The following is a 25,444-nucleotide window of genomic DNA, read 5'->3' as shown; positions in this document are numbered from 1 at the left end:
ATACAACCTTTTCAACAATACAAAGGTTATAAAGATTTCCTATCTTCTGCACACCAGATACCCCAAATAAAAACAACTTGTTATACACAATAGTTGAAAATAAATTATTTTATTCATTGGTGGCTTACATTTCAAAAAAAATCTGGGAGGAGATGATCAGTGACATTGGTGGACAGTTGTATGCTTCTATGTTTGAGCTGCAATGTTGAGTTCAGACATTCCAGCTTTTTTCATTTATTTACTTTTGTAACTATTATAAGGAAATGTTGACATATTGTATATGGAATTGAAGGCATTGAATTTACTATAAGATTCTTTTTTTATTTGTATATATTTTTGCCAAACTGAAAAAAAAATCTATTTATTAAGAGGGGTAATCTTTAGCGGACCCCGAAATGGGAAAAGACACTACTAGTTTTGTATGGTCAGTCTGTCCGTCCGTCCCGTTTAGATCTCCTAAACTAGAAATGATATTGAATATCCGACATCATGGTATTTTAGACCTTTCAAAGTTCTGATGCAACGGCTACTTTGCTACTTTTTTCTTTTCTGAAAACGAAAAATTAAATTTTTAAAATCAAGCAGTTTTTTTTATAAAATACAACTTTAACAAACTATTCACTATTAATAGTAACAAACACAGGAGGCTATTTAGTAAGGGAGATGAATATTTACCATATATTTATAACACCTTTATGCAAAAAATCTTTTTTAATGTATTGCTAAGTATATAAGTTCTGTCATACTAGCTACTACATTCATCAAAAAGATGTTTACTTTTTTTGAAAGAGAAAAAAAATCTATTTAATATGCATATAAGTGGAACATAATTTAAAACAACAATTAATAAGTTTTTCATATTATTGAGTAAACTGCACCGCACGTCAATGGCATGAAAAATTTTTGTTTTTTTTTTGGCTTTGAATAAGAGATTGACTCTTAATAAAACAATTAGATTAATTAGATAATCATTATAAGACATCAGTTAGACCAGGTTCACATTTCACTTCACCTTCACTTATCCCTTGGTCTGCTGGACCATTGGGGCTCCACACAAGATCTGTCAACCTTCTTTCTCCGTTCTCTGTCATTTGCCTTGGATAGAATTTCATTCTGATATACTTTCTGAAAATATTGAAACCTGCCTTTTTACCTGCCTAGGTGGACCACTTCGGGGGCCGATTTTAAGTTTCCAAACAAACTGTTTTTGCAACCTTGTTTTTTTTCTTTAATTTGAAACATTAAAATCACACATCATATATTATAAACAAACCTTACACTCTGCCTTTTCAAACATTTCAACTACCATGTGAAAGTGTATTCATTTCTTAGCATCGAAAACTTTTCAGAATTGAATTTGATTTTTAAAAGTTATGTTTTTTTACAGTACTTTTGTGTAATCAGCCATTGGATAAAAAATTAGGGCCAAAAGCGAATATACAGCATGTAGGTAGAAATAACAACAAAATATTGTCTTTCCTGTCATAGATAACATTTATACATATTCTCTAAAGAATTGTAGGGCATTGAATTTCTTACTTTAGTCTTAGAATGAATCTGGCAGTTAGGAAAAGAAAACATTTTTGAATGAAGAAAACAAAAAAAGTATTCACTTAGCAATGGGGCATAAAATCCTCCTACACACTGCTAGTTAAACAAAATTCATGTCAAATTTGAGTGTATTCAATTTCAAACAAAAACATTAGTTTTTTATAAAACTTTTTATATACACTGTCACTCTTGAGTCTGTAATGGGTACCTGACTTTAGTAAAGGTAGTTGGTCGTTGTGCTGGCCACATGACACCCTTGACATCATCTACCCCATAGACTGCATGGTCTGAAAAGTGAACTTTACTTTTAGTACTAATCACTCTTGGGGTAGGCCCCCTCATACTGTGACCATGTTATTTTCAAGTCAACTCTATCTAGATCTAGATCCTTCCTGATCGCTCATCCATATCTATAAATAATCTTCTAACCTGATGGGCAGTACAACAATGATTTAGCCTAGAGCCAGATGTAGAAGGACGATCCGCCATTGTAAAAACATATCCTAGCAACAGTGAATTACATAGAAAAATTATTAAAATTATAACAAAAGGTTTAAACTTAGTATCAGAACAAAACACAATTTAAAACGGCTGGTCAAGTTATCCCGGAAATTATTTTGATAATACAAAGCTGGATTGGAAGAGAAAACATATAAAACACATAGAAAGCAACAGAGTCCTGGTAGCATCATTAGGTTGTAAAGGGTTAAAGCCAGATGCTGGTAGTGTCTTTACAATTTGTTAAAGAGTTAAACGTCTTGTATTTGCTAAGAATAGTTTTTGGAAAGGATTACACTGGATGAATGGCAATTTTGTTTTATTTTGTTTAACATTTATATCTAAAGTTTTGTTACTTGTAAAAATAATGTTATGTAACAAGAATTATATTACTTATTTATTTTTTATTACATACTGATGTATTTTCTTGTGCTACTAACAGGTGAACAAAAACAAAAGGTGAAATGATCCTATTGGACATGTGACTTGCTAGATTTCCTCCATCAGATTGAACATGCTTTCAATGTTCATCATGCATGGTAGAAGCAATGAGAGAAGCACTAGCTAATTGGGTTGACTAAAAAAAAATATATAAAAAATGTATTAATAAATGTTTTGTTTTCAAAACATGATAACATTTACAAATGGCCACTATATATAATTATTGTTTTTTTTTTCTTATTAAAACTGTACAATAACTTAAAAGATCTCAACAAATGGACAAAATTTTATTATTTCATTGAGCCTGTATGGTACACAAAAAGCTTTTGACAAAGAAACATTTCATTCACTTTCTTAGCTTACATTTAGGGAGGCAACTACTTCTCACCTTGTCCAAATGTTCAATGACCTGGACAAATAGAAAAGTTCTTCACAGACAGTGGATAACAATTTGAACTTCCACAATGATTACAAAAGGAAGGGGGGGGACTCTGAAGTCAGATAAAACTGTTTGATCTCCTCAAAGTCCTTTTAACATTAGTTTAGCACAACCCCTCTGTCTACTCTATAAATGCCACTACCTACTACTAATAGTGCTGCTGCAAGTACTCTAGGTAGTATCACTGAAGTGAACACTTGAAACTAATCTAATCTAAAAATGAAGAGTCCCCTTTTTCAAATGTCTCCAACAAGACTTCAGTACTTTCTAAACAGTTTGGCCGAGGATCACATTTCTCCCAGAGTTACATCCCCACACAGCCACAATTGTCTCAAATCATCAAGATGTGTAATTATAAGAGAAGTTAAGCTCAAAGTCATCTAGCTGCTGTCTAGTGCTTCTCACGCCACTGTCTTTGTAAATTTGATAAATGATCATAAGCTCTCTGTGACAAATTCAAGGCAGGAAATATTGGGCTAAGGCCAGGCTCTCCTATAAGTGACAAGCCACACAGACCAAGGTAGGAATGTAAAGGATCTAGAAAACATAAAAGAAAAGAATATGTTTATTACAAAACACAATCACCAATATAATATTTTAAAAAATTAAGATATAATACTTTGTCACAACTAAGAATAGAAAAGTGTAATTAATAAATGAAGGTATTATAATAAGGTTGGACATAACATTGAAAATGTTCCATAAAAATGGTAAGCTTTAGAAAAAATGTACAATAGTTTTTAAGTTTAGCATTAAAGATAAATAGAGCAGCTGCTGACCAGGAATTGGTTACACTAACTGTGACTGCACCCCTAAGACGAAATTCAAGGGACAGGTGATGATGATGATTATACAAGTATAAAATAAATTATATTTTATTTATCCAAGTTTTCAAGATTATTTAAAGCATGAAAAATTTGTAAAAACTAAGGAAAAAAACAAACCTTTTTTTTCATATAAAAAAATACCATTGAAAAAACATAAGACAAAAATGATTCATTACAAAATATCAAGAAAAACATCCTTTTTCTACATCATGTGTCTTGCTGGATTACAAGAAAATTTTGCAACCAGGATTGACAGAAAAAGAAAATATAGACTCATACAAAACATGTATACTAGTAACAATCTTTTACAAAAATTATGATTTTTACTGCATTGCCTCCAGCCTGCGCAAAGTATTTTTAAAGTGATAATTGGCTCAAGCTGACCAATACATTCTCTAAAACACCATTGTTAAGCCAATACTACTTTATGGAGCAGAGACCTGGAGAACCACCATCACCACCATGAAAAAAATTCAGGTATTCATCAAGATTCTTATGATCCACTGGCCAGACAAGATCTCTAATGAGGAACTGTGGCCAAGAACAAAGCAGCAGCCTATTGAAGTAGATATCCTTCAGTGACACTCAAGATGGATAGGTCACAGCCTTTACAAGCCTACATCCAACATAACTAGACAAGCCTTAACTTGGAACTACCAAGGAAAGTGAGAAGAGGGAATACATGGCCCATGATTTGGAAGCAGATGGGCAAGACATGGGGACAGTTGGAAAAAAATTGTCTATGACAGTTCAAAGTGTGTATACATTTTTTTGACGCACCCTGTATATAAAAGTTCACACACATTTTGGTTTTAGTGTTAGAAATTTTGGTGTGTTTGGTCAACAGATTTTGGAATATTCAACTAGGTCAATAGATTTCAGAGTCATGTTCAACTCAGTCACTAGAGATTCTGAACAATTTTTTTTCCAAATATTGACATTTTTAAAAGGACTTAAAACTATTAGAAGGAAAATTTTAATAAGAAAACTATTTGTAGCACAATGTAAACTTGCCTTTAGAAAGAAAAAAAAATGTTTTCTAAGTTCATATGTCTATTTATCTTATACCAATAATTTTTAGTGTGCGATTTCGTCTAAAACAAACTTGATAATCTGATTAAATGTTCCTAAGTCTATGTAGCCTTCACTCAATGCTTTAATAAATAATTCATGTACAATATTTTTAGATTGGCTCCAAAACTGGCTTGTATGTCATTTGAACACACTAGAAGAATGGGTGATTCCTATTTGAAATATAATTCCCAATCTAGTACAAATTTTAATTTTGGTTAGTGATTATAATTTCTAATATTTTTGAAGGTTTAGTTGTTGTTGTTTTTTTTGTTTTTTTTATAAATATTTTTGAATAAATGTATTAAATTTTTTGGCATTTAGTTTGGGATAAAATTTGTGATTCTATTGTGCATGAAATGAGCAAAACACAAAACACATTTCAAGTCTATTCAAGACAGTAATAATACCAAAAAAATGTATCCAACATACCAGGAACATGATCAGGATATTTAGAGAAGCCACCAGTGACTGGGGATTGTGTGCTCAAAACAAAGGATCTGTTGAGTGTCACATCAGATAAAACTAGTACACCAAGCATCTTAAAGTGATACAGAAAACAGAAGAAGTAGGTCATACATAGCAACATTAATACATTTTTCAACAATGATCACCATTTGATAAATTACATTTAATAATTAAAATAGTTCAGAAACTGCAAATCAGCTTGCCAGTATCAGACCAAATAATTCAAGTAGAATTAGGGATGGAATAACACAAAGTTCTTTCATTTTTTTTTTTATGTTTTTTTGTTCTTTCAATGACTAAAAAATGGCAGCATAAAAAATAAAATATTTGAAATGAGGCAAAGTAATTATGCAATCAGATGAAACAAAAATCAAAAAGACAAAGTAATTGTAGATTAAGACACAACCAAGGTAATACTAGTCACACTAACAAAAAAGAAAAAGTTTATGTTACCTGCAACGTTGCTCCAACCCAAAAAGAGTAACAAGTATCAGCTGGCTTATTGGGTCGGCCAGTAAAACCACTTTCCTGACGACGTAACAACCATCTCTTGAGTCTAGAGAGCTGATTTTCAGTAAGTGCACTGTTAAGTCTGTCCAGAAGCACAAGAGAGGCTACAGCACAAAATGTGGATCCTCCTGTAGCATACAATTATTCATTTTATAGTAATTTATATATTACCACAAACCTGTATCATTTTAGAAGATCCAACAGTGTAGGAAGATGTAAAATAAGGTGTGATAAAAGAACTAACCACAAAGTTTTTTGCAGTTTTCTGATCCTGTTTTAAAAAATTAGATACTACTGATTAAACGATTTTTGTTAATTTGTAAAAAAAAATAAATGGTAATAGGATTGTCCTTGAGAACAAACTGGACACATACTTGACAATCCATAAAAGATGTTTCAAACTTGGTCAAACATCATCTCATATAGTTGAATACAGTACAAAAGAAATTGGCTTTTTCATTTTGTTTTGATTTTTTTATGGTTAGCTTAGAATCTGCAAACTTAATTATAAAAACATAATGGTCTACTTTTTTGAACTTCCAGTACTGTTAAGGCAATGATGCAAGTAAATTTGTATAGTGCTTTTAGTTTTGTTTATTTTCCAAAATGGAGAGTTAAAAATTACCAGAATTTAATGATCAACACTTATGGACAGACTATTTCTCCTATAAATGGTTATGTCCAGATACTGGTACTACTATTATAATAGCTTTGAAATGACTCTTCTCAGACTTTAGACATCTCTTTGTACACAAAGTCAGGTGTCTCTTATTTCTCTTTTATATAGCACACATATTTATGATATGCTCAAAGTACTATGATCAAATCTCTTTTTGTAGTATCTGGGAGATTTTCATGTCACCTTTAGGCACTCAGTAATCTAATCTGCTCAAGTGTTGAGCTAAAGCCCCCCCCCCCCCTCTCAAATGGTAGTCAAGCCGTTTAAGCCTCTCGGTCATACAGACATATTAAACACTAGATTAAAAAAAATATGTCTGTATAGTATGCCTATAATATACACTGAATAAAGTAAACATGACACACATATGTGACAATACCAACAACATGTAAACATAAGAACAGCAACTAATACAATAAATCACATCAACTTACCATGTGCCTCATTAAATGGCTTCTGACCAAAGGCGCCTTCATATGACTAAAGAAATAGAAATATCACAGAATTGTTAAGAAAATTGAAAAAGCTTTATGCATAATGACAAACAGGAGTACAGTAAAAAAAAAAAAAAAGTGTGTAGGCTAAATGACAGGCATAATTGTCTACACATTGCCATCTAGAAGCATATAGCTCCTCCTTCGTGGTCAAAGATGAGCACATTTCTCATTTCCTTTGGACTCGAAGATGGCTGTAAAGTCCAATCCTCGCTTTAAAAAGCCGCCCGCATATGTGGCATGGGTGGGTTAGGTCAGTTGCAGATAGGCCTGCTTCTTCTCCCAGCTTTTTGTTGGTTCGGTGCTCTTACGCCCTGGACACTCTTCTTGCTTCAAATCTTGAGACTCTGAGACTCACAGCCTCACGCCATGACGAGCGATCGAGAGCTAGTGCTTCCTAGCCGTGAATGTCGATATCGCATTCCTTGATGAAGCTCTTGAGAGTGTCTTTGTAGCGCTTGTATTGGCCTCCTTGGGAGCGCTTATACGGCACACAACTCCCCGTACAGAAGTCGCTTGGGAAGGCGATTGTCTGGCATGCGGACTACATGTCCCGCTCATCAAAGTTGGGACCTTTTTACTGTTGCATTGATACTGTGCATGTTGGACAGCTTTAAGATTTGTGTCTGGTATGTGGTCGGACCAACGCACCTTATGGATACTCCTTAGACAGCGTAGATGGAAGGAGTTTAGCTTTTTGGTGTGGCGGGAGTATAGGGTCCAGGACTCTGATGCATATAGGAGTGACGGGAGAACTACAGCACTGTAGACTTTCAGTTTTGTAGATATGCTGAGTCCTCTCCATTGCCACACTTGTTCTTGAAGTCTGCCAAAAGCAGCACTGGCACAAGCAATACGGAAGTCAACCTCATCATCTAGATGGGCGTTTGCTGATATGGTACTTCCCAGATAGACAAACTTTTTGATATTTGTTAATTTCTGGCCATCTATGAAAATGTCTGGTTCTGTGACAGCTTTATTTGGAGGAGATTGGTGCAGCACTTCTGTCTTTTTTACATTAATGGTGAGGCCAAAATTTTTGCAGGCATTAGCGAAGAGGGACAGGCTCTTTTGAAGGTCTTCTTCATTTGCGGCGTTTAGGGCAGTCATCTGCAAATAGCAGGTCTCTGATGCAGTCATAGTTTACCTTGGTCTTTGCTTTGAGTCTCTGAGCATTAAATAAACTTGCATCAGTGCGAACTCCAATGCTTTCTATGCGAAAGGCATCTTTCAGCATGGCGGTGAACATTATGCTGAAAAGCGTTGGAGCCAGCACACAGCCCTGCTTCACGCCATTTGAGACAGGAAAAGGCTTGGAGTAGTATCTGTTGTCTTGGACTCTTGCTTACATGTCATCATTGAATTGGCGCACCATTGTTATGAATTGATCCGGGCAACCGAATTTGGACATGATTTGCCTTCACAACTGATATTATCAAAAGCTTTAGTCAAATCTATGAATGCAGTAAAGAGATTTGAATTTTGCTCTCTACGTTTCTCTTGGAGTTGGCAGACTGCAAAGATCATGTCAACCGTGCCTCTACCCTGCCTGAAGCCGCATTGACTTTCTGGAAGTAGGCCAGTTTCTAGGTGGTGTTGTAGTCTGTTTAATAGCACCCTAGCCAGAATCTTGCCAGCAATGCATAGGAGGGATATGCCACGATGGTTATCGCATAACTGCCTATTTCCCTTTCTCTTGTAGAGGTGAATGATGGAGGCGTCTTTGAACTCTTGTGGTAGTTTCTTTTGTTCCCACATTATCTGGTAGATTTCAGTTAGTTTAGCTGTCAGCTCTGAACTGCCAATTGAGTATATTTCAGCAGGGATGGAGTCTAGTCCCGGTGCCTTACCAGCATACAGATGAATTGAGTTATTTATACTGTCATATTTTTAATTTAGTTGACTTTGTCACATTAGGTTTTGACATTTTCAGTAAGTCTAGATGTGTCAACTTAGTCTAGATGTGTTAGCTTAGTCTAGATGTCAGGTTAGTCTAAACACACCATCCTGGTCTTGATGTGTCATCTTTATCTATGTTTGTCAAGTCAAACCAAGTCTTAATTGTAACTATACAGTTGAATAGAAACACTTACAAGACTTTGGGTAATATATGCTACAGTTTTCTCTACATCCATCCCAGTCCAGTCATCAAGAATGTAACAGACACAACAAGCACAGTAAACAAATCTCATATCACTTTCACTCCCTTCAAGAACTGAAACGAAACTGAAAAAATAATAAAATTTGTGAAAAAAAGATCATTTTACTTATCTTCAACTTATCACCCTTTATAATGGCTGAATGAAATGTTCTATTTTAATTAAGTAAATAAAACATTGAACAAATTAATATTTTAATTGACTGATAATGTTATACAAAGTTTTAGCTGGCTTTTTTTCGTCTCTTATTTAATGGATAGAAACAAAGCGCAACTGAAATAACTAAAGCTTCACAGAAGACCAAGAACTCACCTTCCATCTGACTGCTGTAGACTTCGTATTCCTGCTATCACAGACTTTTTGTGAACTTGGGACAAATCATCTCCAAGGATTAACAAAGACACTAGTGATGTGTAGGTCATTGCAATATTGCTGCTGTCATATGGTATTAATTGACCTTTAGCCTACACACAAATAGAACATTGCATCAGAAAGGAGACAAGGAAATATTGTACTTTATAACAAATAAACAACTATTGTTCACTGTACCTTGTGAGAGTCATACAGATGACCTAGCATTGAACATCCACGAAACCCACACTGGCTCAGGTTTTTACCTTCAAAAATGCAAAATAGGGTGAAAATTAAATGAAAACTTACATATTAATAACAAGCAAAATATTTTTAAAATACTTAAAAAACAACAACGAAGCCTGTTTATGGGGAAGAACTGTATATTTATAGCCATATTAATCAATACTGTAAGATCTATTTCATTTAATTAATATCAAACTAAATTAAAATATTACCACTAATTAATTAATTAAATGGTAATTTTTTTTTTATTGATTTATATTTTGTAGGAACAATTAATAATTGTGTAAAGTTTCAACTTGATTTGAAAATGGGAAGTGTACAAAAATTGTACCAGACAGACAGACAGAGTGAGTTAATAACCTTTGTGAGTTGATATAACCTTTGTGAGTTGATATCATCATCATCATCAAACACCACCTGAGTGAGGCTTGAGAGGCTCAAATCCTCTCTTGCAAAAGCCCTGGACAGAACCCTGCTGTCTTGCATAGTGCATGCATGTCACCATACAGGTCGAGAATTTTTGGTTGCCCAGACCTGTTGAGACGGAGATCAGCAAGTCTGGGGCAGCCAAACAGAATATAAGGAACGGTTTCCTCTTCTTACCCGTAGCGGTGAATTTAAATTCGGCCATATGAGAAATATGAGCCAACAGGACAGTGGCCTGTCCTGCACTGTGCTATAACAGCTTGCTGAGGCCTGGACAGCCTCCATCATGGGGAAGTGCGGTCAAGGCGCCTCATGCGCTCCCAGAGTCCACAGGCTTTTTGGGACTTGTCCCAGCACTCAAACCACTTTTCCATTTCTGTTTTTTGAATTATAGCCAGAGCATGATGAAGACTTACAGCCTGTTCAGTGGGTGAAAATTGCCCACCTTAGTGTGCCAAGGAGGCTGCAATAGTGTTGCCAGTGACACCTATATGACTCGGTACCCACTGCATTATTACAGGAGTGCCATAGTGTTGCTTTATGTTGTGTGAAGCCATGATGACAGTGTGAGTTGATATAAATAACCTTTATTGAGTTGATATAACCTTTATGAGTTGATATAACCTTTGTTAAAATGTATGTAAAACAATATTTAAAAAAATAAAAAGCTGAAGTGAAATGTTGACTTCCAATCAGTACTGATTAGGTACTTTGATACTAATTATATTACTGTGCTTAGGTACTAAATTGTGTTTCTATAAAAACAATAGTTAGTGATAAAGTGAATCTCATAATGCAATGATTACATCTGACACAATTCTATATGTACATTATAAATTTATGTCAGTAAAAGAAGTGCCTACCACTAGGATCAGGTTGCACTTGTAAACTGTAAATCCAATGAATTAGATTATTACGTTGATCATCAATTTCTTTCATTGCATCTAGAACGTCAAGTCCAGATATGGCAAAATAGGCAACTGAAACTCTGAGGTTAAAGGATTTTAAAATGAAACAAAAAAATTGACTAACAACAAATAAAACTAAAACCTTGACTTCCTTTAATTTCTAGAATCAATTCATGATTCAAACTAAATCTTAAATACAACTTAGTAAAGCCTTGAACACATTCTTTTAATATAAGCAAAGAAAGAAGTCTTCTATTTTAAACAAATATTCTCTGTGACAATTTTGTACATCATTTTAATGTTTTTATTTAAATTAGAATAAAATCAACCCAAAGATTGCAAGGTCTGAGAGGGGTCCATTACATTTTTTTTTTTACAATCAACTATCCATTCAATTATTTTGTGTTTTCATCAGAAAATCTAGTAATTTCTCTGCTACACACAAGTCTATATTTAAATTCTGAATAGTATAATTACCTGTGAGTGTCAAGTTGCTGTGATGGTAGAACTTGCAAAACTCTCTTTAAAAATGTAATATGTTTCTTTTTTAAAAGTTCATCACGAGACATAGATGTTGAAAAGTTGATATAATCATCATATTTAGAGCTTTTAGAGTCGTAGTCTCTATGTGTATGATTTTTTGTTGCCATAGTAAATTTTATCCTGCCTGCCTAAACCTTTTTAGAAAGATAACATTATAAATTGAAGAATACTTATTCTAGATACTCTTGTTAGATTTCTTAGCTTGAGTCTAGACAGGTTGAAGTAGCATAGAGTCATGACTGCTAACTAGATTTAGAATCAATATTTAGAGGTAAAGTCTTTATTTAGTTCTTAAAAGTAGAGACACTCAGGATACACAATTAGATTACTAGAATTAAATTCTGGGGCGCTGCACAGCAGGCGACCTGATTATACTGGACTCTTTTACTCAATTTTTCTGTTAATATTTTATGAAATTTGTTAATACTCCAGAGCTTAAATGGATGTGCACTGTGTCTTTTGGATTCTAATGTTGGTATGGAATTTAATTTGAGTGGAAACTAGTATTTCAGTTGAGTTTTTTGGTAAAATGCTTGACAGTATGGACAATATACCGCCATCTTGGAACTTAATAACGAGCCTAAGCCTAAGGCTTTAACCAAACAAATCCCTGGCGCAAATTGTAAGAAGAGAGGACGTAGAGGAAGAATACAAGTTAAGTGTAGAAGAAGAAGACAAAGAGGCTTCCTTCCACCCATCGTAACAGGCAAAGGTATTTACTAAATAAAATGGAAGAATTAACAGGTTGCTGTGATCATCTGTATCAATTTAGAGAGTGCACTAAAAAAACAATAATTGAAGGGAAAAAACATTTTAAAAAATAAGAAAATAACGAATTTCTTTGGAAATAACAACTCAAAAGCATGCTGGGAAGGATTAAAGACAATAACAGGCTGCGCCTCAAAACGAGAACGACTTTCAGTGGATGATGAGGAGAAATTCGCCAAAGAACCAAATGATTTTTATTCTCGTTTCGACAAAGAAGATTTTGTTGACCTACAAGAAGAAATTTTCAACACTCTGACCAAAGAAAAACAAGAACACTACGTCAATTTTGTAACTGGAGATGAGGTGACTTTATTATTTAGAAGAGTAAATGTAACAAAAGCTTCTGGACCAGATAAAATTAGTGGCAAGCTGATCAAGCTATGTGCGGAACAAATCTCTTTTATCTTCTCTCACATCTTTAACCACTCGTTACAAATGTGCATAGTTCAACACATCTGGAAAACTTCAGAGATCGTACCAGTACCAAAGAAACCAAAAATAGATAGCTTAAATGATTTCTGCCCAGTAGCACTACACCTATGTTTTGAAAAATATATGCTTAAACAACTTGTAGCAAAAGTCAATAACAGCCTAGACCTTCACCAATTTTGCATAAAAAGCAAATTCTATGCCTATGGACCAGCTTTACAAGCATCTCGGCACATCCAAACCATATGCACGAGTGCTCTTCGTAGATTTCTCCTCGGCTTGCAATACCATACAGACACATCTAATGATAAACAAACTTCGTAACTTAAATGTCAACCATTATGTACAAGCATGGGTTTTAAACTTTTTAACCCAACGTCCCCAAGTATGTTAAAGTCAACAACACCAAATCATCAACTCAAGTACTATGTATGGGTGATCCTCAAGGTCATGTACTTTCTCCTGTACTGTATACTCTTTACGCTAATGATATAAGAAGCATTAATGACTCAGTTTAACTCATTGAATTCACTGATGATACTGTCATAGTCAGTCTTATTTCAGGAGACGAAACTCAGTATCAAAGCAAGATAGAAGAGTTTACAAAAGAAAAATTGAAAAAATCTTGGAAATCAACAGCCACCAGCTACATCATAACTACGTCAAGACGTAGTGAAGTGGGCGACTACTGTCGATCAAGACAAGAACAGGGGGGTACAAAAACTTGTTTGTATCTTAATCAGTCAGACTTTATCAACATCACCATTTGATCAAGATACATGAAAAGGACCAAGATGCCTGTGTGTAGTCGCTGAATGAACTCTTTATGTTGTGTCTGTTTTATTTACTGGAATGTTTCTGTTGTGTTATTGTAATCACAACTTATCTTATACTATAGTTGTAGTAACATAATAGAGTAATTTATGATAATCTGTGTTGAAGGACAGCAGATACATCACCATATTATCATGCTTTAGCAGCTTTACTATTAACAATTATATAGGTACTTCACATGCTCCATATTTATAACATTTCCAACCTAATATTTCAAATTATAAAACAAAGTGAAACTGAAGGTCAAAGTCAACAGGTATGGAAATTTTTCATTTTATTTTTACTTCCCCAGGACATACAGTGTTCACTGCAAACACTTCTAGGCCGAAAATTTAAGTTTGATCACAAATTATTCGGTAATGGTTTGACATAGAAAAGAATCCAAAACGCTCTTAAGTTTAAGGAGAATAAGGATGACTACTTATATTTGTACCCCTAACCTATATTTGTTATTACATTAAAGGTAAAAGAGGCCATGTGTCATCATTTCATTGCAACAAATTTTGCACACTTTATTTGATTCAGAACACTATAACTTTTTTCCATACAGTATCTATATTTTGGCACCAAGAAATTCTATATTAATATTAACTAAATTGACTAACCCTAACCCTCACATGAATCATAAACATTTTATCAAATTACGCATAAATACAAACACAAAAAATAAAAATTTGAACACTCTTATTCTACCCTAAATTAGGTCACTGGGATTGTGACTTTTACACTGACTTTTAGACTGTTATTTTATGTTTGAAGGATTTATTATGTGCTAAATGTTTGTTTTTTGTTTATTCTTCAATAAATTTCTAAGATAAGGAAATGTTAAGATGTATTTTAAATATAATCATGATCTAGACATGGATAATTTATTAATTTTTCTTTTTTTACAGCATATATCTATAGATCATGGATCACCATTTATCACCTACAATGACTATAATGACTAAGAAAGTTTTTTTATCCACAACATCTATTTTAAAAGCATTATATATGGGTCTGTGCACTAGGCTACAATTTAGTAGTTTCATTATAGCCATCAAAATAAATTAAATTAAGGTGAGCTGTATCAACTGAATGCAAAGTTACACAATCTACACAATCAATAAAATAATTATATTTAATTTATTTATTATAGATCTACTTTTATTGACTATATCATAATAGTGATCTACATTTTAGAAGCTAGGCTAGTTCTACTAGTTAGTAACTATAGAATCTAGATCTAAATCATTTTAATTTCTTTAGTGAAGCTTCTAGATCTAGTAACTTTCACTTTAGTCTTAGACTACTTAGAGACTAGTCTAGACTAGCAGTAAGTTAATACTAGACCTAGATCTAAATGAATTATAACTCACATTTATCATTTACACACAATGACACCCAGTGATAGTGTCATAGACAGTACATCTTACACTTACAGTTATACTTATATTAAGTTATATATAATATAGTAATAAAAATAGATCTATTAACTATATTAAATATTGTATCTTATCTTATCTTATATAATACAGACGTTACTTCAAAAAAGAAGATGATTACGTCCTACGCGTCATGCATTTAGTCATGCATATTAACCAATGACTTAAATTCTGCCAAGTCACTGGTTTTCCTGGCTAGCTCAGGCAACCCATTCCATGCTCTAATAGCACTAGGGAAGAAGGAGTATTTGTACAAATTTGTCCTAGCATATGGGACGAGGAATGTGCCTTTATCTTTGTGTCTTTCAGAGTATTTTATTAAATTTTGTTTTTGTATTTGAAGATTATGGTTCAGTGTTTTATGTATGATTGCTACTTTACTTTTGAGCCTTCTGTCCTGAAGGCTTTCTAAATTTAGTGATTTTACTAAAGGTGTTACTCTAGTCAAATGTGAATATTCGTTTGTTATGAATCGCACTGCTCTATTTTGTGTCTGTTCCAGTTTCTTAATGTTTTCTTGAGTTGAGGGGTCCCAAACAGAGGATGCATATTCTATTATTGGCCTAACCAAGGTTAAATAACATTTTAGTTTTATGTTCTTATTTGATTTATAGAAATTTCTTTTAATAAATCCTAAATGCTTTGTTTGATTTTTTTGTAGTTTCATCAATATGTGGATTCCATGACAGTTTTTCATTTATTATAACACCTAGGTATTTTGCGTTTTTAGTCTGTGTTACTGGTTTGCCATGAATAAGATAAGTGGAATTAATTTGTTTTAGTTTTTTTGTTACTCTTAACAACTGACATTTTTCTGGGTGGAAAGACATGCTCCAATTTGATTCCCATTTCTGTAATTCATCTAATTCTCTTTGTAAAATATCTGTGTCTTGTGTTGTTTTTATTGTTCTATATATTATGCAATCGTCTGCAAATAATCTGACTTTTGTTCCTGAACTAATGCAATTTGGTAAATCATTTATGTAAATTAAAAATAGTAGTGGACCCAAGACTGTTCCTTGAGGCACACCTGAATTTACTGTTATCGGTGTTGATTTAGAGCCATTTATTATTACAGTTTGTTCTCTCCCTATCAGAAAGTCTTTAATCCACTGATGCAGTGGACCATTAATGCCGAAATATTTTAATTTTTTAAGCAAACTATGGTGGTGAACTTTGTCAAAAGCCTTAGAAAAATCTAGTAAGATAGCATCTATTTGTTCACTATTATCTAAACCTTTTGAAAAATCATCAATTAGTCCTATTAGTTGTGTTTCACATGATCTATATTTCCTAAAGCCATGTTGGTATGGTGTGAGGACATTATGTTTGTCTAAGTGGTTTATGATGTTGCTACATATTATGTGTTCTAGGATTTTACATGTGATGCTGGTAAGTGATACTGGTCTGTGGTTTCCTGGGTCAGATTTTTCTCCTTTTTTAAATAGGGGGGTGACATTAGCTTCTTTCCAGTCCTTTGGTACTCTGCCCTGGTTAAGTGAAGCCTGAAAGAGTATTTTGAACACTGGGGCTAGCTCATTACTTAGTTCTTTGAGTAATCTAGCTGGAATACCATCAGGTCCAGAAGCTTTATTTGGTTTGGTGTTGGCTAATAGTTTTTGAATTCCATTTTCTTGTACTACTATATCTTCTATGTTGTCTACTTGGTTCAAATTCAGTAATATGTTTTTGTCTCCTGGGGCTGAGAATGCTGATGCAAAGTATTTGTTTAGAATGTTTGCTTTAGTTTCATTATCATTATGTATTATGTTATGTTCATCTTTTAATGGCGCTACGCCTGTTGTTTCCATTTTCTTAGACTTAATGTATGACCATAGGTTTTTGTTGTTGTCTTTAGATATTACATTGTTTATGTATTCACTCTGCAGCTGTCTGCTTACTTTTTGGGTTAAGTGTTTAATTTTTATATACTTTTTGTAAACTCTTTCTGCATTAGTTTCTTTAAATTTTCTATATAGGTTTTCCTTCTGTTTACAAAGCTTCTTTAGTCTATTATTAAACCAGCATTTATTTATTTTGTTTGATGTGTATTTAGTTGGTATTTGATTTTCTATAATGCTTTTAAGATGGTTTTTAATGAAATTCCAGAGGTCATCGACTGGTTGGTTAATGTCTTTTTCTAATAAGAATGTTTGTTGAAAGTTTAATGCAGCTTGGTGTAGTTGTGTTAGGTTACATTTATTCCAGAGTAAGATTTTTCTTTTGGGTTTTGTATTGGCTACTGCTTTTATCTGTGTATTTTTATGATCTCATGGTCTGATAGACCAGGGATAATATCATAATCAACTACTAATCCAGGTCTGTTGGTTAAGAAGAGATCTAATGTGTTGTTTAATCTAGTTGGCTTTTTAATGATTTGATCTAAACTTAGGTTGTGTAAAGTTTCTATGAAAAGCTCATTTATGTCCTTAAGGTTTTGGTGTTTATCTATGGTTAGTGTTTTCCAATTTATATCAGGTAGGTTGAAATCACCCATAATCCAAAAAACTGCATTTTTATTTGTCTCTTTAAGTGTCGTAATCTGATTACATAGTTCCTGCATGTATTCTAAACTAGAATTTGGTGGTCTGTAAATGCTGCCTATTATTAGGGATGTTGAGGTGGTATTAATTTTACAAAATGTTGATTCTATATTTTTTGAGTTAGGTAAGGTAATTTCTTCTGCTATAAGAGTGTTTTTTATTGCTAAAAGAACTCCTCCATGATTATCAGCCCTATCTTTTCTAAAAATTTCATAATTACTATTGAAAATTTCTGCATTATAAATTTCAGGATGTAGCCAAGTTTCTGTGCCTGCAATTATGTCTGGTTTCTCACATTCTAATAAAATTTCTAAGTCTGCTGTTTTGTTCCTAATGCTTTGAAAATTTATTACTAAGGTTTTAAGGTATTTTGGTGTTACTTCTTTAGTAGGTTTGTTTAGTGAGGCTGTTGTATTAATTTTAGTAGATTTAGGTTTAACAGGAGTGGATCTGGCTAGTGGTTGGTGAGTTTGGTTTGGGATGGTGTTTAGGATGTTGTATGGGTTAGAAGTGTCTGCATCAAAGGAATCAAACAGTCCTGATGTAAACTGAGGTAACCCACACGGTACACAGTGCCATGATGCATCTTTGTTGCCTAAGGCATAATACACAGGTGTATTCATATGGAGACATGATGCATGGTACCATTCATCGCAGGTGTCACATTGAATGGCTTTCTGTTTCATGGTGCATACTTTTTTGCAGATGTTGCATCTATCTTTAGATCTAGGCCCTGGATTTGACTCTACATCTCCTGCTATTAATATTAACAGTGATAGGTATTTATTTCTGCTGTGTCTGATTGAGAACTTCCATTTGTGATGGGTAATCTTCTTTAGTGTTATGGATGTGTATGTTAGGTTATTTTTTAAGTTGCTTTGATCTAAAGTGTGATGATTGATTATGACTGTTGTTTCTTTTTTAAGTTTAGTGTTGACTAAGGTAGATCTGGTTCTGTGTTCAGCTAGTATGTATTTAGTAATTATTAGGATAAATAGCCAGAGCAACTTCATGATGACTGTTGTTGATTTTAGTTTTTAAAGGGGTCTAAATCTAGTTTAAGGTTTACAATGCCTAATTTATGTCTAAATCTAAATTGAAAGCTAATTTACAATGACAATTAAATCAAATGAAATGGTTTATTAAATTCAAAATATGGACCTAGACTAGATCTAATTCTAGATCAATATATTTACGTGTATAATTAACTATATAGAATATTACTATTAGTTATTATTAGTAGTATTAGTAGATGATTAGTAGATCTAAAGCCTTAATTAAAGTCTAAGTCTAACACTAAAACTAGACTAGACTGACTTGACTAGGTCTAGATTTCTAGATCTAGTCCTAAGGGCTAAGCTAAGAGTTGTTAATTCTATCTATCTATCTATCCTGTGCCCTAGAGTCTAGGAATATTAATAATATTATTAATTTAAAATATTATGATAAATATATCTAGAGTAGTTTATTTAATCTGGACATTACATCTTTAATTTTGATATTTAATATGAAACTTATAGCACACTGTATAATGTGCTTGTCCATTTTCCAATGATTCTAACCCAATTTCCTTCCATTAAGCTCAGCGGTTCTCAACCTTTTATGCTCGGTGACCCCTTTTTACAATTCCCAACTCTGCAGCGGCCCCCCCCACACACACACACATACAGCAATAGAAGAATGGACAATAACAAACCATAATTTCAATGGTCTTAGGCGACCCCGGGCAAATCGTCAATCGACCCCCAAGGGGGTCATGACCCACAGGTTGAGAACCCCTGATTTAGCTGTCTTTTTATGTAAGAAAAAAGAATTTCAAATTTGTAAGTCAGGTTGTTGTTTTTTCCTATGTAACCAGGATGACTTTACCTCTTCCTTAGGCTAAGATTATATTTTTTGGTTGGCTAAGTCTATGCTAATGAGCCTGGCAATATTTATTCTGTTTTTGGAGCTGATTTATTTGATTCATAAGCCAAGTTGTTTGATTCCATACAAAAAAAAATTTAATAGGGTGTCCGAATTAAATTACAATTTTCTTACCAAAATTTATTTCGGATAGCAGTTTTGGACATCAATTTTAATGATCATATATTATATTTGTTTGTTTGTTGTTGTTTTTTATAGAGAATAAATGGGCAAATGTTTTGTGTGAGCTTGGTACATTGAATGAAGTTAAATGCCCAGATCTAGACCTACTAAATAGATCTAGATTTATAGAGAGAGAATATATAGAGGATTCAGCTATTTAGGCAAGAATGGCTTTCCTAACCTGTACTATACTTCAAAAGATCATCTGTATAAGAAATTTATTAAATGAATAAACAAAAAACTAAAACATCCAACACACATTTAATCATTATTATTATTATTATTATAGCTTTTATATAGCGCCACTTTCATGCTTATAGCATGCTCAGAGCGCTTTTGGTCCAATCTCATTTGTGGACCGGTGGGGGGGAGGGGGTATCTAGGAGTTGGTTTTCCGTGCTGCCTTTAGGCGCTCAGTAAACACAACTCTGCCCGAGTCGGGTGTCGAACCTCGAGCCCCCTTCTAGGTAGTCAAGCCAAGCCAAGTTCAAGCGCACTTGGCCTCTCGACCACGCTTCCCACCATGCAAACATAAAATAAGTCTAAAAGTCGGTGTAGAAGTCACTATCCCAGTGACCTAATTTTGGTAGAATAAGTGTGTTCACATGTTTATTTTTGTTCGTATTTATGCATAATTTGAAAACATCTTAATGATTTCATGTGATGGGCTATGCCTGTGGATCTTAAAATTTAGTTAATATTAATATAATTTTAAAATCTGAGTTTATTGATGCCAAAATATAGAGACTGTTTGAAATAAATTATGGTGCCTGGAATCAAATAATATGTGTCAAATTTGTTTGATTTTTTAATTAAAAATGAAAACACATGGCCTCTTTGACCTTAAATATAATAACAAATATAGGTTAGGGGTACAAATATAAGTAGTCATCCTTATCCTCCTTTAGCTAAAGAAGATTTTGATGTACTTCATTTTCTTTTCTATGTCGAACCATTATCTGTCTCATATTAGTTACTTAGAGAGTACAGAGTAGAGTGTTTCTGTAGCTGGAGAGACTATTGAAATTATGCAAACCTTTAAATACCTTGGTACTATCCTAGACAATAAACTAAATTTTACTGCAAATACTGATTATATCAGCAAAAAAGGGCAGCAAAGATTACGACTACTAAGAAAACTGTCCTCGTTTAATGTTAGCGAAAAGGCCTTGGCTATGTTTTATCACGCTCACATCTGCAATATTTTCAGTTTCAATATCACTGCCTGGTATGGCAATCTGAGCATTAAAAAATAGGAATAAACTTAATAGAATCCTCAATGCTGCTGGCAAAATCATTGGCAAAAAACAAACCCCATATGGGCAGTTGTTTGAGACAAACATCTATAAAAAAAGCTAACAAGATCCTCGAAATAAAGAATCACCCTTTGTGTCAGGATTTTATGATTTTACCATCACAAAAGAGATACAAGACACCGATAGCAAAGACAAACAGACACAAACACTCTTTTGTTCCCCTGGCAATCAAATCATTAAATAAGAACAATCTGGTATAAACTTTGTCACATGTAAATTATGAGTGAGTCTGGTGTGAATGTACACTTTGGTTTCTTATAGTTATAATGTTTTTTGTTTGGTGTAATGCACAAATTGTAAGACAAATTTCCTTACAGATAATAAAGATTATTATTATTATTATTACTAGTAGTGACAGACTAGAGACTAGACTATAGGTCTATACTACTCTATACTACTCTATAGACTGACTAGACTCTGACTCTACTTGATCTACTAACTAGGACTGTCTCTAGGCTACTCTAGGTCTGATCTAGATTCTAGATTATTTTAGATCTAGAGACACTAGACTCAGTAGACACTAGAGTGTGACTAGAGTCTAGACTATAACTTATAACTGTTCTATTATTAACTATACTGACTATAGACTAGACACAAGTATTACAGTATTAGTATTAGTAGTATTATTGTACTGTATAGAGATAGACTATACTTAAAATTTCACTTATTACGGCTACTAGATCTATAGTTTGACTACTATTACTATAGTAGTTGACTAATCTAGCTAGAATCTAGATCTATAGTAGTTTATTTATTTCGGACATTACATGAATTCGGACATTCGCTGTTTTTTTTGTGGTCATTAAATAATTATTTTAATATGTATTATAAAACTAGTGCGCTGTATAATGTGCTTGTCCATTTTCCAATGATTCTAACCCAATTTCCTTCCATTTAGCTGTCTTTTTATGTAAGAAAAACGAATTTCAAATTTTGTTAGTCAGGTTGTTGTTTTTTCCTATGTTACCCGGATGACTTTACCTCTTCCTAGAGTTAAGACTATATTTTTTGATTGGCTAAGTCTGTACTAATGAGCCCGGCAATATTTATTCTGTTTTTCGATCTAATTTATTTGATTCATAAGCTACGTTTTCTAATTCCATACCAAAAAAAAATTAATACGGTGTCCGAATTAAATTACGATTTTCTTACCAAAATTTATTTCGGACAGCCAGTTTTGGGCATCAATAAAAATGATCTTATATTATATTTGTTCGTTTGTTGTTTTTTTTTAATAGAGAATAAATGGGCAAATGTTTGGAGTGAGCTTGGTACATTGAATGAAGTTAAATGCTTAGATCTAGACCTACTAGATAGATCTAGATTTATATAGAGAGAATATAGAGAATTCAGTTAGGCAAGAATGGCTATCGTAACCTGTAGGGGCCTACTATACTACAAAAGATCATCTGTATTACAAATTTATTAAATTAATAAACAAAAAAAAACACAAACATTCAACACACATCTAATCATGCAAACCTGAAACATTCAACACACATAAAATAAACAAACAAAAAATAAGTCTAAAAGTCGGTGCAGAAATCACTATTCCAGTGACCTAATTTTGATAGAATAAGTGTGTTCATAATTTTATTTTTTGTGTTCGTATTTATGCATAGTTTGAAAACATCGTAATGATTTCATGTGAGGGGCTATGCCTGGGGATCTTAAAATTTAGTTAATGTTAATATGGAATTAAAATCTGAGTTTATTGATGCCTAAATATAGAGACTGTCCGAAATAAATTATGGTGTCCGGAATCAAATAATGTGGGTCAAATGTGTCCGAATTAAATGAAAACACACGGCCTCTTTGACCTTAAATATAATAACAAATATAGGTTTTGGGAACAAATATAAGTAGTCATCCTTATTCTCCTTTAACTAAAGAAGATTTTGATACGTCATTTTCTTTTCTATGTCAAACCATTGTAAAATAATGCGCTGTCAAAGTCAAACTTTCAAATTTGGACCTATAGGTGTCCGAATAGCATAAACTACTCTAGATCTATACGACTATAGTGACAATAGTCTAGATCTAGATCTATAGAAAAAAAAAAGATTTAGTTAAGACTTTTTCTAATTTAGATTAGAATTTAGAAAGCTCTTTAGTCTTTAGTTACACTTTGTCTTTAGACCTGACAGTTTAGTCAGTTTTAGTTTTGTCAGTTTAAGAAAATCAAATGGTTTAACTTAAGAAACTTGCTAAAGGCTAAAGACAAAGTTCTGATCATGAATAATACTAATTCACATATATAACAGATCTACTATCTAGTATCTACTATGTAACTATATTATAATATATTTAAATATATATTATATATTATTATATAATATATATATTATATATATATATTATTATATATATATTAATATATAGATCTATATTATAATTATATAATATATATAAAACATATAAATATTAATATTAAATATATATATAATATTATATATTTATATTATATAGACCTAGTAATATTAATATAGATAGATAGAATAGATCTAGATCAAGGTAAATCTACAAATGAAAAATGTCAACAATGGGTGTTACTAGAATAACTAAAGTCCTAATAGAGTCTAGACTCTATTCACTCTCTATAGATCTAGTATATAGAATATAGATCTATTCTATAGTGACTATAGTTATAAACTATAGATTATAGATCTTATCTAGATCTAAATTCGTTTCGTTCATACGACATGAAATTCGTATTTTACATTTTTTAAAATTACATATGCAGTGTATTCTATATCTAGATCTACTATCTATCTAGATCGGTGAAAAGTAACCATAACTCACTCTGCAAACCTTATAATCCATATATTCTATTCACTCTTAGCTGTCCGTCTTCGAGAGGATTCTTTTAGACCTTTTTTTCTCCCACTTCCAATGGCTTAGCATCAATGAAACCGGGCCCACGACCATTAGGGGCCCACAGCATGTGGTGTAGTAACCTCAGTGCGCTTGAACCCACCTTAATGGGGGCCCACATTTGAAGAGACTTATGAATAGCGAAGATCATTATAGGCCTATTTGTCTATCTTGATTTCCCAATATATTAAGAAAACAAGGTTACAAAAGACAGTTTGTGTGGAAACACAAACTCAAAATCGGCCCCCGAAATGGTCCATCCAGGCAGGCTTCAATATTTTCAGAAAGAACATCCAAATGAAATTATATCAAAGACAAATGAGAGATAAGAATGGAGAAAGAAGGTTAACAGATCTTGTGTAGTGCCCCAACGGTACAGCAGATCAAAGGATAGGTGCAAGTCAATGCAAAGTTAGATATGTGAACCTGGCCTAACTAGTTCCCCTTTCAGACCTTGTGGTCTATAGGGCAGATGATGTAAAGTTCATCTGTTTTTGTGGCCTACGGTTAACGAGGGTGTCATGTAGCCAGCACAACGATCAACCGCCTTTACTTTTCCCCAACTAATATTAGGTAGCCTACCCATTGGAGCTGGGTGGACTCAGAGGCACCTAAGGATTCCGAAGTTGAAAATCCCAGTCTTCACCAGGATTCGAACCACTAGCGGACTCCAGAACTCTGGAGTGGGGGGGGGGGCGATTTTTTTTCAAACCCTAACCCTAACGCCCAGTAAACCCTAACCCTATACATAAACGTGCGTACAGCATATACATATATTTCTATTGCAAACTTGGGGGTCTGGGAGAGCGCTGTAAGCTACCCCTGGTTCGGGCCCGACGCAAAAAGCGTTTTCTTGCATTTTTCACTGCAGAAACGGATTCTCCTGACATCTAGCCTACAGCTACAGCTCATTATTTATCAGTGTGGTTAGGGGCAAAGCCGAAAGCGTTTTATTGCATTCTTCACTGCAAAAATGCATTCACCTGACATCTACAGCTCATTATTCGTCAGTGGGGATCGGGGCGAAGCCCCGACGCAAAAAGCATTTTCTTGCATTCTTCATTGCTGTAACGCATTTTCCTGACATCTACAGCTTATCATTTATCAGTGAGGTTCGGGGCGAAGCCCCGAAGCCAAAAGCGTTTCCTTGCATTCATCACTGAAGAAGAGCATTCTCCTGACCTATAGCTCATTATTCATCGTATTATAAAGGACCTTTTGAATAATGTTTGAAAATGTTCTAATATGAATGTATAGGCCCTTAATATATTGCAAATAAAACCGATTTGTTCCTTAAAAAGATAAGATACCCCACATATTTAAATTAAGGCTTTGAGGATCGCCGCCGAAAAAAAAATATTCGAAAAAAAACAAAATTCAATAACATTTGTGAGTTATAGTCCCTACTTTATTTAACTAGAAAAAATATCAGATTGAGTAAAGGTTGGGAAAAGGCGACTAGGAAAAGATTATCTTGGTTTAGAACTCATCTCAATCGTGACTCTTTTACTGAAAAATTTCGTTTGAATTATAACTTTTCCAAAGCAAAGTCTTTCT

General features: G+C 33.4%; 1 protein-coding gene across 2 annotated transcripts; it reads right to left on the bottom strand.

Moving 5' to 3' along the window:
- Positions 1-93: 93 nt before the first annotated feature.
- Positions 94-24,502, bottom strand: LOC106060015 (geranylgeranyl transferase type-1 subunit beta-like). Of its 2 annotated transcripts, none has more exons than XM_056039860.1 (10): positions 23,816-24,502; positions 11,546-11,745; positions 11,024-11,148; positions 9,687-9,754; positions 9,450-9,601; positions 9,072-9,204; positions 6,919-6,964; positions 5,749-5,933; positions 5,260-5,368; positions 94-3,466 (listed from the first exon to the last, which is right to left on the bottom strand). In XM_056039860.1, exons 2-10 carry the CDS (start codon positions 11,716-11,718, stop codon positions 3,321-3,323), a joined length of 1,137 nt encoding a protein of 378 aa, XP_055895835.1. In that variant the 5' UTR covers positions 11,719-11,745; positions 23,816-24,502; the 3' UTR covers positions 94-3,320. The 2 variants fall into 2 exon arrangements, with proteins under 2 accessions (XP_055895835.1, XP_013073193.1); XM_013217739.2 differs by lacking the exon at positions 23,816-24,502 and adding an exon at positions 23,567-23,725.
- Positions 24,503-25,444: the final 942 nt, after the last annotated feature.

The sequence above is a fragment of the Biomphalaria glabrata genome, chromosome 1 (assembly GCF_947242115.1).
Source record: "Biomphalaria glabrata chromosome 1, xgBioGlab47.1, whole genome shotgun sequence".
Taxonomy (NCBI): Eukaryota; Metazoa; Mollusca; class Gastropoda; family Planorbidae; genus Biomphalaria; species Biomphalaria glabrata.
This window is presented reverse-complemented; position numbering and strand designations above follow the sequence as displayed.

Coding starts and splice junctions, on each gene's coding strand:
- LOC106060015 (XM_056039860.1), bottom strand. CDS start 11,718: ATGGCAACAAAAAATCATACACATAGAGACTACGACTCTAAAAGCTCT. Junction 9,602..9,686: donor ATCTGTATGACTCTCACAAG/GTACAGTGAACA, acceptor ATTTGTGTGTAG/GCTAAAGGTCAATTAATACC. Junction 9,205..9,449: donor CTACAGCAGTCAGATGGAAG/GTGAGTTCTTGG, acceptor TTATTTTTTCAG/TTTCGTTTCAGTTCTTGAAG.